Below are 13,975 nucleotides of genomic sequence, written 5' to 3' on the forward strand. Positions count from 1 at the left end.
AGCCCTATTGTGCTGCCTCCGCAGGGTTAGAATTGTATATAGAGCAGAGCTTGGAAGATTACTTTTAAAAAGTAATAAATTACAGTTACATGGCCCAAAAAGTAGTAATTACCGTTACAATCGCAATTGCTCTGAAAGCAACTGATTACTTTACTTTTCCTCCAAAGTAATCAGTACAATTACATTTCAGTTACTTTTCTTTAAAAAAAGGCCTACAAGGTGCTGGCCTTGGCTGCTGCTCATCTAAGTAGCCTAAAACAACATTAAAAATAAACAAACACATACAGAGGTAGCAGAATAATTATTTTTATTCATAAGATAGCAATGGTGGTCTCTCCGCTGGTAAGGGTGGTGGGGAGGGAGGCTGAGGCCACTACTCAGATCTTTGCACTTCAAACCAAGGGCAACCCCCCCCACTCAGCCAGCCAGCATAATTTCTCTCACTTAATCACCTCCCAGACCCTGCCCTGCCACTCACTCAAGCGAACATTTTCCCCTGACATGCAAAAAAATTAAAATACTGCAAATGCAGCACAGTAGCCAGAAAGGGTAGTGGAGACCACTTTGTGTGCCAAGCGCAAACACAGTATTCCCTCCCTCTCTCTCTCACACACACACGTCATTTTTCACCTCTGTGACACTGGAATTGTGACACTGGACTTTATTTGTTTAAACTAAAGATGTATTTTGCTTATTTGCTGCTTAAAGTAAAAAGTGCTGGGCCTGTTGGGAATTATAGCATCCCTCTGACCAGTTAATTTGCTTATGTGTTAATCTGCTGACAAGTTAATTCACTTGTGTGTGTGTAAAGAGAAGTGCTAATTTGCTGACATGCATTATCATTGTTTGTTTAAAGCTGTGTTTGCAAAATAGCTATAGCTGGGAAAATAAGGTTTTGTTGCAAGATGCAGCTGTACTGAAGAAAAGTATCAACATTTGTTGCAGATACAAGGTCAAATTGAGCAAAACAAGTTGTGAATAACAAAGTCTAAATATGGGCTAGGAGGAAATGGGAAGGTACAGTGGGCATGGTTAAAGTGATGTAATTATGACCATAATGATGCTAATATAATTAACATAACAAAGCTGATAAAAAGGCCAGCACTGCAGAGTTTTGCCAGAACTGGCTTGGCCCTTCTCCACGTGCATGTGTTAGAAATAAATATACTCCATCTTGTTTCGTTCATTTCTGAGACTCTATTGGGTGAGTACTGGGAGCGAATCCAAGCTACTAGGACCCCCAAAAGGGGCTAGGGCGTTTTGTTTGTTACACCTCCACAGTTCTTTATCTCCATTCTGCTGCTGCCTCCTTCTCCTCCTTTATCCATGTTCTTGACCTCCAGATCCTTTTTCCCTCCACTCCATTCTTCACCACCACTATCCATTTTTTAAAATAATTGTTTTCTCCACTCCACCCCGTCTCACTCTCCGCCTCCTCCCTCGTCGCCTCCTGCCCATCCACAGAGCATGAGGAAAGAGCGACGCTGCACAGAAGCCCAGTTTGAGGCACATGATTTTCATCCACAAATCAGAGGAGCAGAAGAGTTCCCCCGCTCCCCCCCCAAGTAATGCCCAAAAGTAATTCTGGAAAAGTTACAATTACTCCACAAAAGTAGTAAAATTACTCCTAGTTCTGTTACAATCAAAATGTAAAGGAATTACCCAGTCGTTACTCAAAAAAGTAATGAATTACAAGTAATTCATTACTTGTAACTAGTTACTTCCAAGCTCTGATATAGAGATACTCCTTCTGTTGTGTTAAATAAGGCATTTATTAGGTTAGAGTTATGGAATTCTAGAGGGCTGTCTCTATGCTCCCTTAGCCTCACAGTAACTTCCTGTCAGGTGACATCACCCCTCTCTTTAATTGGTTAGTTATTTTTCCCTCCAAAAACCTGCCGTAGTTTGTTCCAGTCATCAGTGAAGCTAGCTGCAGGCCTAGTAGCCCCAGAGGACAACACTCATTTTTTATCTCTCTCTCTTTCAGAAGCTATCTCTCTCTCTCAGAATTGCCTCTTCCAGAAGCTTCTTTCTCAGAAGGTAACTCTCCTCCATTTAATCTACCTCATCAACAATCCTACAATATAATTTACCTGCTACCAATCTTCTTCATCATCATCACCCTCCTCAGTTCATCATCCCCAGAGACTGTATGCTTTCTTTTAAGTTTTTGTATACCTTTGTGTTTCCTGGTTTAATAAAATACTTCTGATTAAAAGAGAGAGATTGAGTTGACTGTCTGGCAAAGTGGGTTTCAGAACCACAGGCTCAGAACACCTGTTTTCTGATGTTTTAATTTATGTTTTACATTTTGCATATGTACTTTTTTCTATAAGCTGCTTTTAGACATACAGTGAAAAGCTGGGTATAAATTCCTAAAATAAAATAAAATAAGAAGTATTAAAAAGGAGGGCCGCCTTCTCAGTGGCAATATGCTCATGCACAGACAGATGGTAATGTGCATTCATGATTTTGAACGTCAGTTTGCAGTACTATAGCAACTACTGCATATGGCACATCCTGAGAGATCCCTGCTGATTAGTCCCTCCCAGCTTAGCTCCCATTTCAGAGCTGGGCCAGGGTGCTTAGCCTTGGTATGTTTGCATTGCCAGGGATAAGTGATGGCCAATGTGGGCACTTTCATACACTCCTATTAGCAAGCAAGACCTGAAACTAATCTGTGATTCATACAGTGCGAGCCACAGAATGGTAGATATTCTAGCTCAGTTAACCTGAAGGCCAAACTATACGTTACATAGGAGGTATGCAGCTGGATTGGCCAATGTTTTTGTTTTGACATTATTAAAGCAGTTGGGGAGGAGGGGGCTCCACTGTTGAATGAAGCAATAGCACAATGGCATTAAGAATGCATGTTTAAGCCCCCCTTCACACCATTTTTCTGATTTATATATATAGGAATATAGGATGCTGCATTATATGGAGTCAAATCATGGGTCCATCTAGTTCCGTATTGTCTACACTGACTGGCAGCGAGTCTCCAGGGTTTCATACGGCAGACATGCTCCACCCCCCAAGTCTTACCTGAAGATGCCGGGGACTGAACCTGGAACCTTCTACATGCAAAGCAGATGCTCTGCCACTGAGCTACAGCCCTTTATCTTTTTTATTTATTATATTTACTTCCAACATTTCTTCCAACATCTGGCTACTGGTTCCCTAACTCTGCTCTGACTAATACATTGGATTGGATTAACTGTGGGGTTCCCAGGTAGCATCCCATGATGACCTCCACTGTCAGTGGCAGTGCTGGGAATGACAAATGGGGAGAGGAGCTGTTGCACTTAAGGCCGGCTTGCAGGCTTCCCAGAGGCATCTGGTTGGCCACTGTGAGAACAGGGTGCTGGACTACATGGCTGATTGGACTGATCCAGCAGGACTCTTTAATGTTCTTAGATTTGCTTAGCTTCAACAAGCTTGCTGCATTATGTGCAGACAGAATACAACCCTGATTTAAAATAGTATCCTTCACTAAAACTGTTTTCTCAGAGCCTTGGAGAGGGAATGTTTTATGAATACAGGTACCTGTATACAGGGAAATTCAGAAAAGGGGTTCAGCACACCCTCCGCCTCCCAATATCATTGCTCCCATCAAATTTGGAGGCCTTCCCTTCAGCAGCAGTAAAGTAAAAATAAACACATCAAGAGGTCCAATTGCAGATCTCTCATACAACATTTATTTAATTATGTGAAATTTTCTGTCCCACTCTTCAGGGCAACTTATAATTTAAAATCTCAATACATTAAAGATATATTAAAATACAAAGAACAAAACAATTCAAATACATAAAATAAACAATTGATAAGACGACATGCAATATTACAACCCAGTTAAAAGCAACAACAGCAGAAATCACAGATAAAAATAACCGTAGCAGCCCCAAAACTGCTGGAATAAAAATGTTTACATCAGCTGTTGAAAAACATCCAGAGAGGGACCACTCCCGCTTCTGGGAACAAAGTATTCCAGCACAATACTTTGTCCTACACCCCATACATTTAAAGCACATGGCTTCCTCCAAAGAATCATTGGGAATATAGTTTACCCCTCACAGAGCTACAAATCCCAGCATCCTTAGTAAACTACTGTTTCCTTTAACTGTATTGTATGTATGCAGCCTGACCATAATGCTTTCATGGGCCACTTGCATAAGGGAAAACTTGCCATGGTGGGCTGGAGGAGCCCCAGCTTGTGCATGGAACAACTTTCTCCAAAATCTTCCAGGGTGCATACATCGGCCCCTCTATTCTGCAGCTCGCTCTCTCCTTCACCAGCTGTAAATTCTATTTTAAGTAGCTATTGACACCAAAGAGACGGAGAGCAAGCTTGGCTCCTGCTCTCCAGAGAATCAGAATCAGTCTGTGATCTTATTCCCACTTTGGGAACTCTCCCTCCCAGAAATAGATCAGGAATTTGGTTACTTGTTCAACCTTTTCCTGTCTGACAAGGACAAGCACCACAGGTGCACATATGTCTGCAATCTGCCCCCAAGTACTAACAGGAAATTCAAGCTGCAATCCTATGCACACTTACCTGAGAGTAAATCCCAGTGAGTTCAGTGGGGCTTACTTCTGCGTAGACATGACTAGGACTGCACTGTCATACTTTGCTATTCAAAAAAACCATGTCAAGAAGACAGAGATCAAGGCACCTCTCACGTTCATCCTTAGAACCATCGAGGGTTGCCAGGTTCAGGGCCCGAGACTGATCCTGTATCTTTAGGAGAAGAGAAAGTCAGCCAAGTGCAGGTATTCTTGCAACACTGTAATGGGAAAAACCACAAGGTGGAATTCTGCCTTCCCCCTCCACAACTTTGAAAGATACAGAAGACCTCTTGGAGGGCAACCAAGAGGTCTTCTGTATCTTTCAAAGTTGTGGAGGGGGAAGGCAGAATTCCACCTTGTGGTTTTTCCCATTACAGTGTTGCAAGATCACCTGCACTTGGCTGACTTTCTCTTCTCCTAAAGATACAGGATCAGTCTCCGGCCCTGAGCCTGGTAACCTTAGAACCATCCATATGATACCTGCAGCCTGCAGCTTTTGCTACCAGTCTCTATCCTCTGCCTTTCACAAAAGTCTGACACACAGACCTTTTAAATATATTATGTACAGCATTTACATACGGGGGGGAGAATACCCACAAGGTGACTAATCAAGTAATAATGCTGATCTCCATGCCACAAAAAGTTTAATCTGCTGGGTTGTTTCTCTGGCCAGTTGGCAAGCCTACAAACTGGTTATTTTGGGACAACTTTAGTCACACTAATAAAAAGTGCAGACAAAGATTCTTGTGACACATTAAAAACTAGCAGTAGATGTTATTTAATGTTATTAAATTTGCTGTTGCTGCTAATATATATTGTTATAGCATGAAGTGGAAGGGGCAATGGGGTGTGGGGAAAGTAATCAAATCTAACCTTTGCCTCAACACAGAGCCAACCTTTGCTCCCTTCCCCTGCATTCTCTCTCTCTCTCTCCCTCTCTCTTTCACTCTCTTTTATGTAAAGCATAGTTTGGAAGCCTATATCCTGTTGCTGTTGTTGGACTCTAGCTCCCATCATGTCTGACTATTGGCCGTACTGGCTGGGGCTGATGGGAATTGAAGTCCAACAATACCCAGGAGGGGCCCACAGGTTCCCCTGCCCTGATGTAAAGAATAGAGCCCATCCCCATCCCTACTTTATATGTGAACAGGGCAAGCACAAGGACAGTTGCCCTGTCACACCTAGTGACACGTAAGCCAGTCACAGTTCACAAAATCCAAACCACAGTGTGCTGAGCCTGCAAACACCACACATTAACACTGAGCTTGCAGAACAAAATAGGCGGTGCAAGGAGATCCTTCATAGTTTATCCTCCCATCCTAGGATGCCACTCACTTCTATTCAGACAGACCCAAAGCCATCTTACTTTTCTTCAGTCGACATAATTAAGTATGGCTTAATTTGAAACAAAGCCATCTCCCTTTCTTTTTTCCCCCACCTCAAGCACTTGCCTGGCCATTTCCAATATACAGGATGTGGCCACAGGGCTAGAATTTGGAGTGAATGCCATTTGGGTCCCTTCTACCTCTATGGGTTTTACTTGATGACAAAGTCCTCCTGAAGTGGTTTGGAGAGCGACAGACACCAGTGCTTCCTGCTCTCACACTAGGCCTCCTGAGAAGGGGGGAAAATGACCGCCAGGCATTGAGACTCTAGGGTGCTTCCCCTCCTTTCTTCTCCAGAAATCTCCACAAACACACACACACAAATTTCACTGATTCCATTTTGAAAAGAACTTCTGCCTCAGCTTTATTGTTTTTTTTAGCAACAAAATATATATGTTCAAAGAATTTCAAGCAATTCAGGAGGAAACTACTCACCACACCTGGGCAGAATATCAGTGCATTAGACAGGACAGATTAGATAGATAGATAGATAGATAGATAGATAGATAGATAGTTCTTGTTATGTGCCTCCAAGTCGAATACGACTTATGGTGACCCTATGAATCAGTGACCTCCAAGAGCATCTAGATAGATAGATAGATAGATAGATACCTTGTATTCCTGGGCAGCCTCCTCTATCGGCACCACAGTGTGAGGCCTGTGGTCCCGAGACCGGTCACACACCACACAGATGGTCTTCTGGTCATCTTTGCAGTAGAGTTTCAGGGCCTCCTTGTGCTTCTCGCAGAGCCCGTCCTCCTCGAGGCCCTTCCCGCCGCGCAGGATGAATTGGCTGATGATCTCGGACATGTTGGCCAGCTGCCTGTTGGGCCTGAAGTTCCTCTCCTTGAAAACCTCTCTGCACTGAGGGCAGGGGAAATCGGCCTCCAGGCTCTTCCAGCTCTTGGTGATGCAGGCTCGGCAGAAGTTGTGCCCACACTCAATGGAGACGGGGTCTTTGAAGTACTCCAGGCAGACTGAGCAAATGGCTTCATCTTGAAGGTTGCCTGGAAGGAACACAGCAGCCATGGCTCCTTCCTGGCCGGCTGGGGTGCCGTCTTCTTCTCCTTCTCCTGTAACTGCATACAGGGAACGAATGCTTGGCGTGAAACACAAGGCGGGTTTCCCCGTGCCAGAAACCAGCTGGTGTCCCAAGCTCATCTCAGGAGTTCCTGGCTTCTTAAATTGGCAACAAGTCAGGACTGGAAGTGAACTGTTTAGGCCTCTTTAGAGTTTAAGAGGAGAAAGAAAAATCACAGCACCAGGCTGTGATTTGGGCTGGGGATAAAGAACAGAAGTTTCCTGAACCTGTGTGACTGGTGCTATTTCATCAGCAGGGCTGGGGATGATGATTCATTTCTAACAGTAGAGCTGGGGAGGTTCCAGCTTACCGGAATAGTCATTCCTTCAGATCTGGAAGCCATTCCTACTAGTCCCAGATGTATAAGCCTGGTTTTAGATAGCGATGTGGGAAAGGCATTCTGCACAAGCTCAGAGGTACTACTTCTATAACTGCTCCCCACATTTAAGTTTTTGGTACCTGTAAACTGATTTCAATATTGTAACTTGGCAATGGCCTTAGGGGTGGAGAGCATGGGGGGAAATTCTGAAAATTGGATCTACTCATTCAGAGCATCAAAATGCCATATTCCCTAATCCCAAGTATGTGGTAACTTATTGTGTTTCTTCAGTAGTGATGAAATGACACTTTGCACATTCTCAAGAAACACCAGCTTCCCTTTGCTAATATTTAAGAACTGAGTAGCAGCAGCCCTGCCTTAGTGAAGTTAGTAGCTAAGAGAATTAGGACAATGTCCGTGGTTCAGATCTCAAAACTGCCAGAAATTGACTGGGTGGCCTTAGTCAAGATGCTATTCTCCCAGCCTCAGCTCAGACCCTCTCTAGTGTGGAGATATACTGGCCTTCCTTTCAGGGCTGCTGTTGACGCTTCTGAATTAATGCATTGCGTGCTCCAAGCATGCAGGAATTGGACTATGTAAATATTAAGGTTTATCACTGGAGTCAACATTTATAATCCCAAATTATTATTCTTTAAACAGAGTAAAATCCCATTGTCTATAAGTCCTTGCCTCTGGTTGGTTATCATGACTCATAGTTTATGGGTAGAAAAAGGGCATACATAGTTGTGTCAACTGAGCAAGTTACAACCCGAGCTGTCTTTCTCAAAGAGCTCTTGAAATATCATTTGTAATTAAAACTGTTCATGTGAAGCGAACATTGAGCAACCAGCTGTATTTTCTGATTTTGGTGACTGACATCTAACAACATGTCCATAACTAAGACTAGCACCTGGTCCAAAACACAGGAATTTTATCTCAAAACCAAACCATCTCCTATACTGCCAACTGTTCAGTTCCTTTGCCTGTAAGGACTGTGTATCACTGACTGTTGTTCACATAGGCAGAGCTTGGAAAAGTTACTTTTTTGAACTACAACTCCCATCAGCCCCAGCCAGCATGGCCACTGGATTGGGCTGATGGGAGCTGTAGTTCAAAAAAGTAACTTTTCCAAGCTCTGCCATAGGACAATGCAAAATGTCGAAACTCTTAAAATGGTTAAAGAGACAAGGAAAGCAAAAGCAAAAGGAGATAGAAACACGGTCAGAACCCTAAATGCAACAATACAGTGACTAGTACGTAGGGACAAAGAGAACTATTACAATAGTTACTGTATAGAAATGTAAGAGGACAACAAAAAGGGTAGACGGGGGCGTCACTAGGGCGGTGCGGTGGGTGCGGTCTGCACCGAGTGACACCACAAGATGGGGGTGACACCCAGAGCCGCCCCCTGCCCTAGGCACCGCCGCTGGGAAGCGGCAGGCGGAGAGCCGCCCTGCCCATCCTGCACTAACAACACGTGGAAGGCAGCCGCGCGGCACACAGGGGAAGAGCAGGAAGCCCGACTTCAAATACCCCCCTCGCCCCCTGCTGAGGTAATTACTCGGCATCTAATTTTAGTGGTGTTTGTGCCAAACGGCCAGCAGGGGGCGATGCAAGCGGGCGGAACTGCCTGAGACGCAGGCGTTGGGGTCTCGCAGACCACAGCCATAGGCAGCTCAGTGAGGAAGGGCAAAATGGTCCTCCAGGCGCCCACTGCCGCCGCTAGCCAAAAGCAGAGAGCTAAAGCCATACCCTCCAAAGGTGGGTAAAGCCACGCGGACCTGTTGCTGCTCTTAGAACGGAGGGAAGGGGTCCTTCCACACTTAACACGTAGTGTTAAACGTAGTGTGGCTACGTTTATATGCACTTCATTCATTTATGACTTTTAAAAAAATTCTGTCCTTCCTCTTTAAGTATATTTGTTCTAATGGTATTGCTTATTGTTTTTATGTTGTGCGCCACTTAAGTGTTTTTTTTAAAAAAATTAAGGGGTTTAGAAATGCCTTTAAATACACTTTAAAAAATATGTTATATTTATTATTATTATTTTTTTGTAAAATCCTGTCCTTCCTGTAAGGGGCTCAGTGCAACATAAAAGAGTTCTTGTCCTCCCCCCCCCGCCCCCGTGTTTTTATCTTAGCAATCGCTGTGAGGTCACTCAGTGAAAGCTTCATGGCTGAAAAAATCAAAATAGTGTTTGATTGAGGCTTCTTTTGTATAGCACAGTCTTTGCCAGCGTGGTGCCCTCCAGATGTTTTGGTCTACACATGCTGGCTGGGGCTGATGGGAGTTGTAGTCCAAAATATCTGGAGGGCACTAGGTAGGCAAAGGTTGGTACAGCACTTTTGCAGTACAATCCTATGTAAGTTTACTTGGGAGCAAGTCCTGCTTCCTAGGGAAGGGCACCTGCTTTACATGTAAAAGATCAGTTGCCAGCTAAGGCTGGGAATGTCCCTTGCTGAAATCCTGGAGAGCTGCTGTCTCTCATAAGAACATAAGAAGAGCCTGCTGGATCAGGCCAGTGGCCCATCTAGTCCAGCATCCTGTTCTCACAGTGGCCAACCAGGTGCCTGGGGGAAGCCCACAAGCAGGACCCGAGTGCAAGAACACTCTCCCCTCCTGAGGCTTCCGGCAACTGGTTTTCAGAAGCATGCTGCCTCTGACTAGGGTGGCAGAGCACAGCCATCACGGCTAGTAGCCATTGATAGCCCTGTCCTCCATGAATTTGTCTAATCTTCTTTTAAAGCCATCCAAGCTGGTGGCCATTACCGCATCTTGTGGGAGCAAATTCCATAGTTTGACTATGCGCTGAGTAAAGAAGTACTTCCTTTTGTCTGTCCTGAATCTTCCAACATTCAGCTTCTTTGAATGTCCACGAGTTCTAGTATTATGAGAGAGGGAGAAGAACTATTTCACTATCCACTTTCTCAATGTTGATAACACTGAACTAGATGGACCAATAGACTGACATGGCATATGGCAACTTCCTTTGTGTGTGATTGGACTTACTCCCAGGTAAGAGTGCATAGGATTGTGCTGTTTAGCATTAAACATGTTGTTTCACATACATTAGCTCATTCTAATCCTTCCAACAACTTTGTAAGGTAGGCCAGACAGACAGCTGAGGACAAGAAGGACTAGTGAATTCGTGACAGAGGTGAGCGTCAAACCAGGAGCTTCTAGATTTGTAGCTGAGCCTCTTAACTGTTATGCTACAGTACCTTTCTCAGTGGCATGATAGGCAGAAATTCAAGAGGTGCAGTTCTCTATCACTGTATATCCATATTACAAAAAGTTTTCCTTGCAAACTTCCAACAGCTTTAAAAAACACCAGAAACTTGACAGTAACAAATGTGGCTACTCTAATATAAATGTACTAATTTGCATTTATTAGATGAAAATACATGGTTTAGCCAGTGGCGGCTGGTACCACTAGACCTGGTGAGGTGGCTGGGTGTGTGTGTCACCGGAGACAGGGACAAATTGTTCTGTTTTCCCGCCATCCTCCTTCCTTGTAAAGATGCTGTGGACACTTAAGCAATGCAGTAGTAAAATTACTGGTATCTCCGGTTACAAAGATGAGGCAGCAGGTGATGGGAAAAGACCTCTTTCCAGTGGGAGCTAGTGGCTCCATGTCAGTGGGGCAGTGGAATCCACCCTGGGCTGTAGTCTGACTTTGGACAGCTCCTTGAAATTTCAGACTAAAACCTGGAATGAATTCCACTGTCCCACTGACATGGAGCAACCAGCCTGAGACACTGGACATCCACTGCTGGTCAGACTAGACAGTGCTGGGCTAGGTGTATAAAAATAGTCTGACATGATGCAAGGCAGCATCTTAACAGAAATTTGAACACTCATCTTACCAGTCCCAAATCTGGCACTGTATTCACTATGCTGTAGTCACTCTTGTTTGCGCATACCAGACTCAAGAGAGAAAATAATTATTATGCAAATAATAATTGAAATTTATTTATTTATTATTTTATTTATATCCTGTCCTTCCTCCCAGCAGGGGCCCATAAAATTATTTTGAAGTCAATGGCTTCCAGACAATAGTGTGTCTGTGCAGTTGATAAAGGCTTATTTTGTACTATTCCAGAGGGCAGGAGTAGATCTAATGGGCTTAAGTTACAGGAGGATAGATTTTGGCTGAACACTGGAAGAAACCTCTAAACGGTAAGAGCAGTTCAACAACAGAATCAGTTACCTCGAAGGTGGAGAGCCATCCAAGGGTGTATGCAAGTCTATGGACACCGGCTCAGTGAAATATTCGTGGCAGAGAAAACAAGAAAGCCCATCTTGAAGTCTGTTTACCAAGCTGGCTGCAGCCATGGCTGTCTGACTGTGCAGTGCAGTGCAGTTGGATAAGTTTCTGTTTCCTCATTTCAGCCGGCATATCAGAAAACCGAAAGTGAATGTTTGTTTCCAGAAACTGACTGTTGCTTGTTAATGTGACAACCAACTCAGCCTATCCGATTTCTCAGTCACATCTATGCTAGCAGCAAAATCTGCAATATTAAAAAGGAATATTGAGCCTCTCTTGTTCTGTGCAAAACTGGGGTTCCCAACCAGGCCGTATGGGCACCACAGTACCCCACAGACACGTTTGTGCCCACCAAGAGATCTTTTGGTTTTTGTCGGAGTTGTATGTTTTGCCTGGTTTGGGGGAGATGTTGCCTGATTTTGGTCTGTGTTGCATTTGCTTTAAGGGGAAAATGGTTCTTTTGCCTTCTTTTTAGAAGGTTCAGATCATAATGTTTTCTTCTGTGAAATAGCTATTTTGTGGTGCCCACAAGTTTCAGATTTTCAAACTTGCCCCAAAGAATTGAGGAACTCCTGAAATCAACTGAATGTAGATTTTAGCCAATGTAGGCTTTATATTCACATTATAATCTCTCTTAGCAACATTCAACAGCAACAACCATGACAGCTTTCTGTGCTGAATAGGGGATGAGTCCTAGGTTGCAATCCTATATAGCAAAGGTGGTTAAACTGGAGCCCATGGATCATATCCAGCCCCCAAAATTTGTCTTTTAAAATTATTTTTAGTTTTTCTCTAAATTATTGCCTCCATAGGTACTCTGTGATGCCAAAAGGTATTTTGTATCCCCTCCCAAGAATCCCCAGAATGCTGAGTGCTCCCATAGGTATCCTACTGTGATGCCATACGTCCCTCCCCCCCCCAATTTGTCCATTAAAACAAGTGATTTTGCCACACCTGCCTTTGATTCTTCTGCCTTTGGAGGGTTGATCGTGGGTCAATATGCCCCCCCCAAATATCCTTGCTGCCTCTGCTACACAAACTTACCTAGGAGTAAACCTCTTTAAACTTAGCAGGACTTACATCCGAGTAGATCACACTGTTACCATTCCACAATAGCTCATCTTCCCTGGAGTCGGAGAATATGGTACTATGGGGGGGGGGGAATGGTGCTCTGCTGCCCATAGCCATTTGTCTAGAAGTGTGCTGCAGGGAGCCATCTCACCTCCCGAACTGTTTTAACGTCTAGTGGGTTCATGTAGATGTTACCTGGCAATCGGCTTGGTTGTCATTGATATGTGGATGACATCCAGTCAGTTCTACTTATTTTCATCCCCTAATTACAGGAAGGCTTTGGAAGTTGTGAAGCAGTGTATTGCACTGACTAAGGGAAAGTTGAAAGGGGGGGTGTCTGAGGATTTAGAAATGTGTGTACATTCCCTTGAGAAGCCAGTTCACATCTTGGTTGCCTTTCCTGGATCTAGCAGGTAAGACCTTTTATCTGCCACAGCTAGTACATCAATTGCTCCCCTTCCTACAGAAGTAAGATCTAGCCTAGTTTATTCCTTAGTAACATAATTTGGATAGGTTACACATTACAAGGGGTTGCCCTTGAAGACTATTTTTGAACCATCTGAAAGTTTCCAATCATAATCTCGGATTAACGAACAATAATATTACTCACTCCTATGCTAAGTCTTCTGAATTGGCTACCAGAGTGTGCTTTCAAGAGCAATTCAAAGTACTGGAGCTCACCTTTAAAGCCCACCATGTTGTCTTCCCCACTCCAGATGGCCTAATGAGGAGGCACCACAGCTGGGCTAGTAGAGAAACAGAAGCCTAGACAAGAAGTTGGGACAGCAGAGAACAAGCAACAGAGCAGCTGCCACATGCTGTCTCCTCTAAAGCAACAACTGTCACTAGGCTGCCCAGCAAGTATAGGTAGAGGCATAGCTTTCAGAACAGTGGTCACATACTGAGGTAGGCAGGCAACCTAGTCACCCATCTTCAGAGGGCATAGCATCTTGACAGGTTGGTTGTATATACTACGGTGCTCCAGGGACATTAGGGTTGCTGGGAGAAGCCTGGTAGTTAGTGCCTGAGAAACTCAGACCAGACACAGATTTGTGGTGCTAGGTGACTGGGTAATGCAGTTACCTTCACCTCCTCCCCCTTAACACTCGGCCAGGTGATACAGTAATGGAGGAATGTATACCTAAATGCAACATTTAAAACACAGAACCAACAGTAGGGAAGGAAGGTGGGCAGGCAGGTAAAACAAGTAGCAACCCTAACCCCAGCTGAGTCAGCCTGAGGCGAGATGTAAACATAGTTTTTTCATAGGTGAAGTTACCACCCTGGCT

At 44.2% G+C, this 13,975-nt stretch overlaps 1 protein-coding gene across 4 annotated transcripts in view; it reads right to left on the reverse strand.

The window, feature by feature from the left end:
• LOC133380882 (E3 ubiquitin-protein ligase TRIM7-like) overlaps positions 1 to 11,699 on the reverse strand; it is a 30,676-nt gene extending 18,977 nt beyond the window's left edge. For 3 of the 4 annotated variants that reach the window (XM_061619051.1, XM_061619049.1, XM_061619048.1), the window contains exons 1-2: positions 11,559 to 11,699; positions 6,561 to 7,226 (exon numbers count right to left, since the gene is read on the reverse strand). In XM_061619051.1, the coding sequence (XP_061475035.1) occupies positions 6,561 to 7,109 (549 nt within the window). In that variant the 5' untranslated portion in view covers positions 7,110 to 7,226; positions 11,559 to 11,699. The remainder of the gene's footprint in view (positions 1 to 6,560; positions 7,227 to 11,558) is intronic. The other variant, XM_061619050.1, reaches the window with a different exon arrangement.
• Between the last annotated feature and the right edge of the window lie 2,276 nt (positions 11,700 to 13,975).

Source organism: Rhineura floridana, chromosome 3 (genome assembly GCF_030035675.1).
Source record: "Rhineura floridana isolate rRhiFlo1 chromosome 3, rRhiFlo1.hap2, whole genome shotgun sequence".
Lineage (NCBI taxonomy): Eukaryota > Metazoa > Chordata > Lepidosauria > Squamata > Rhineuridae > Rhineura > Rhineura floridana.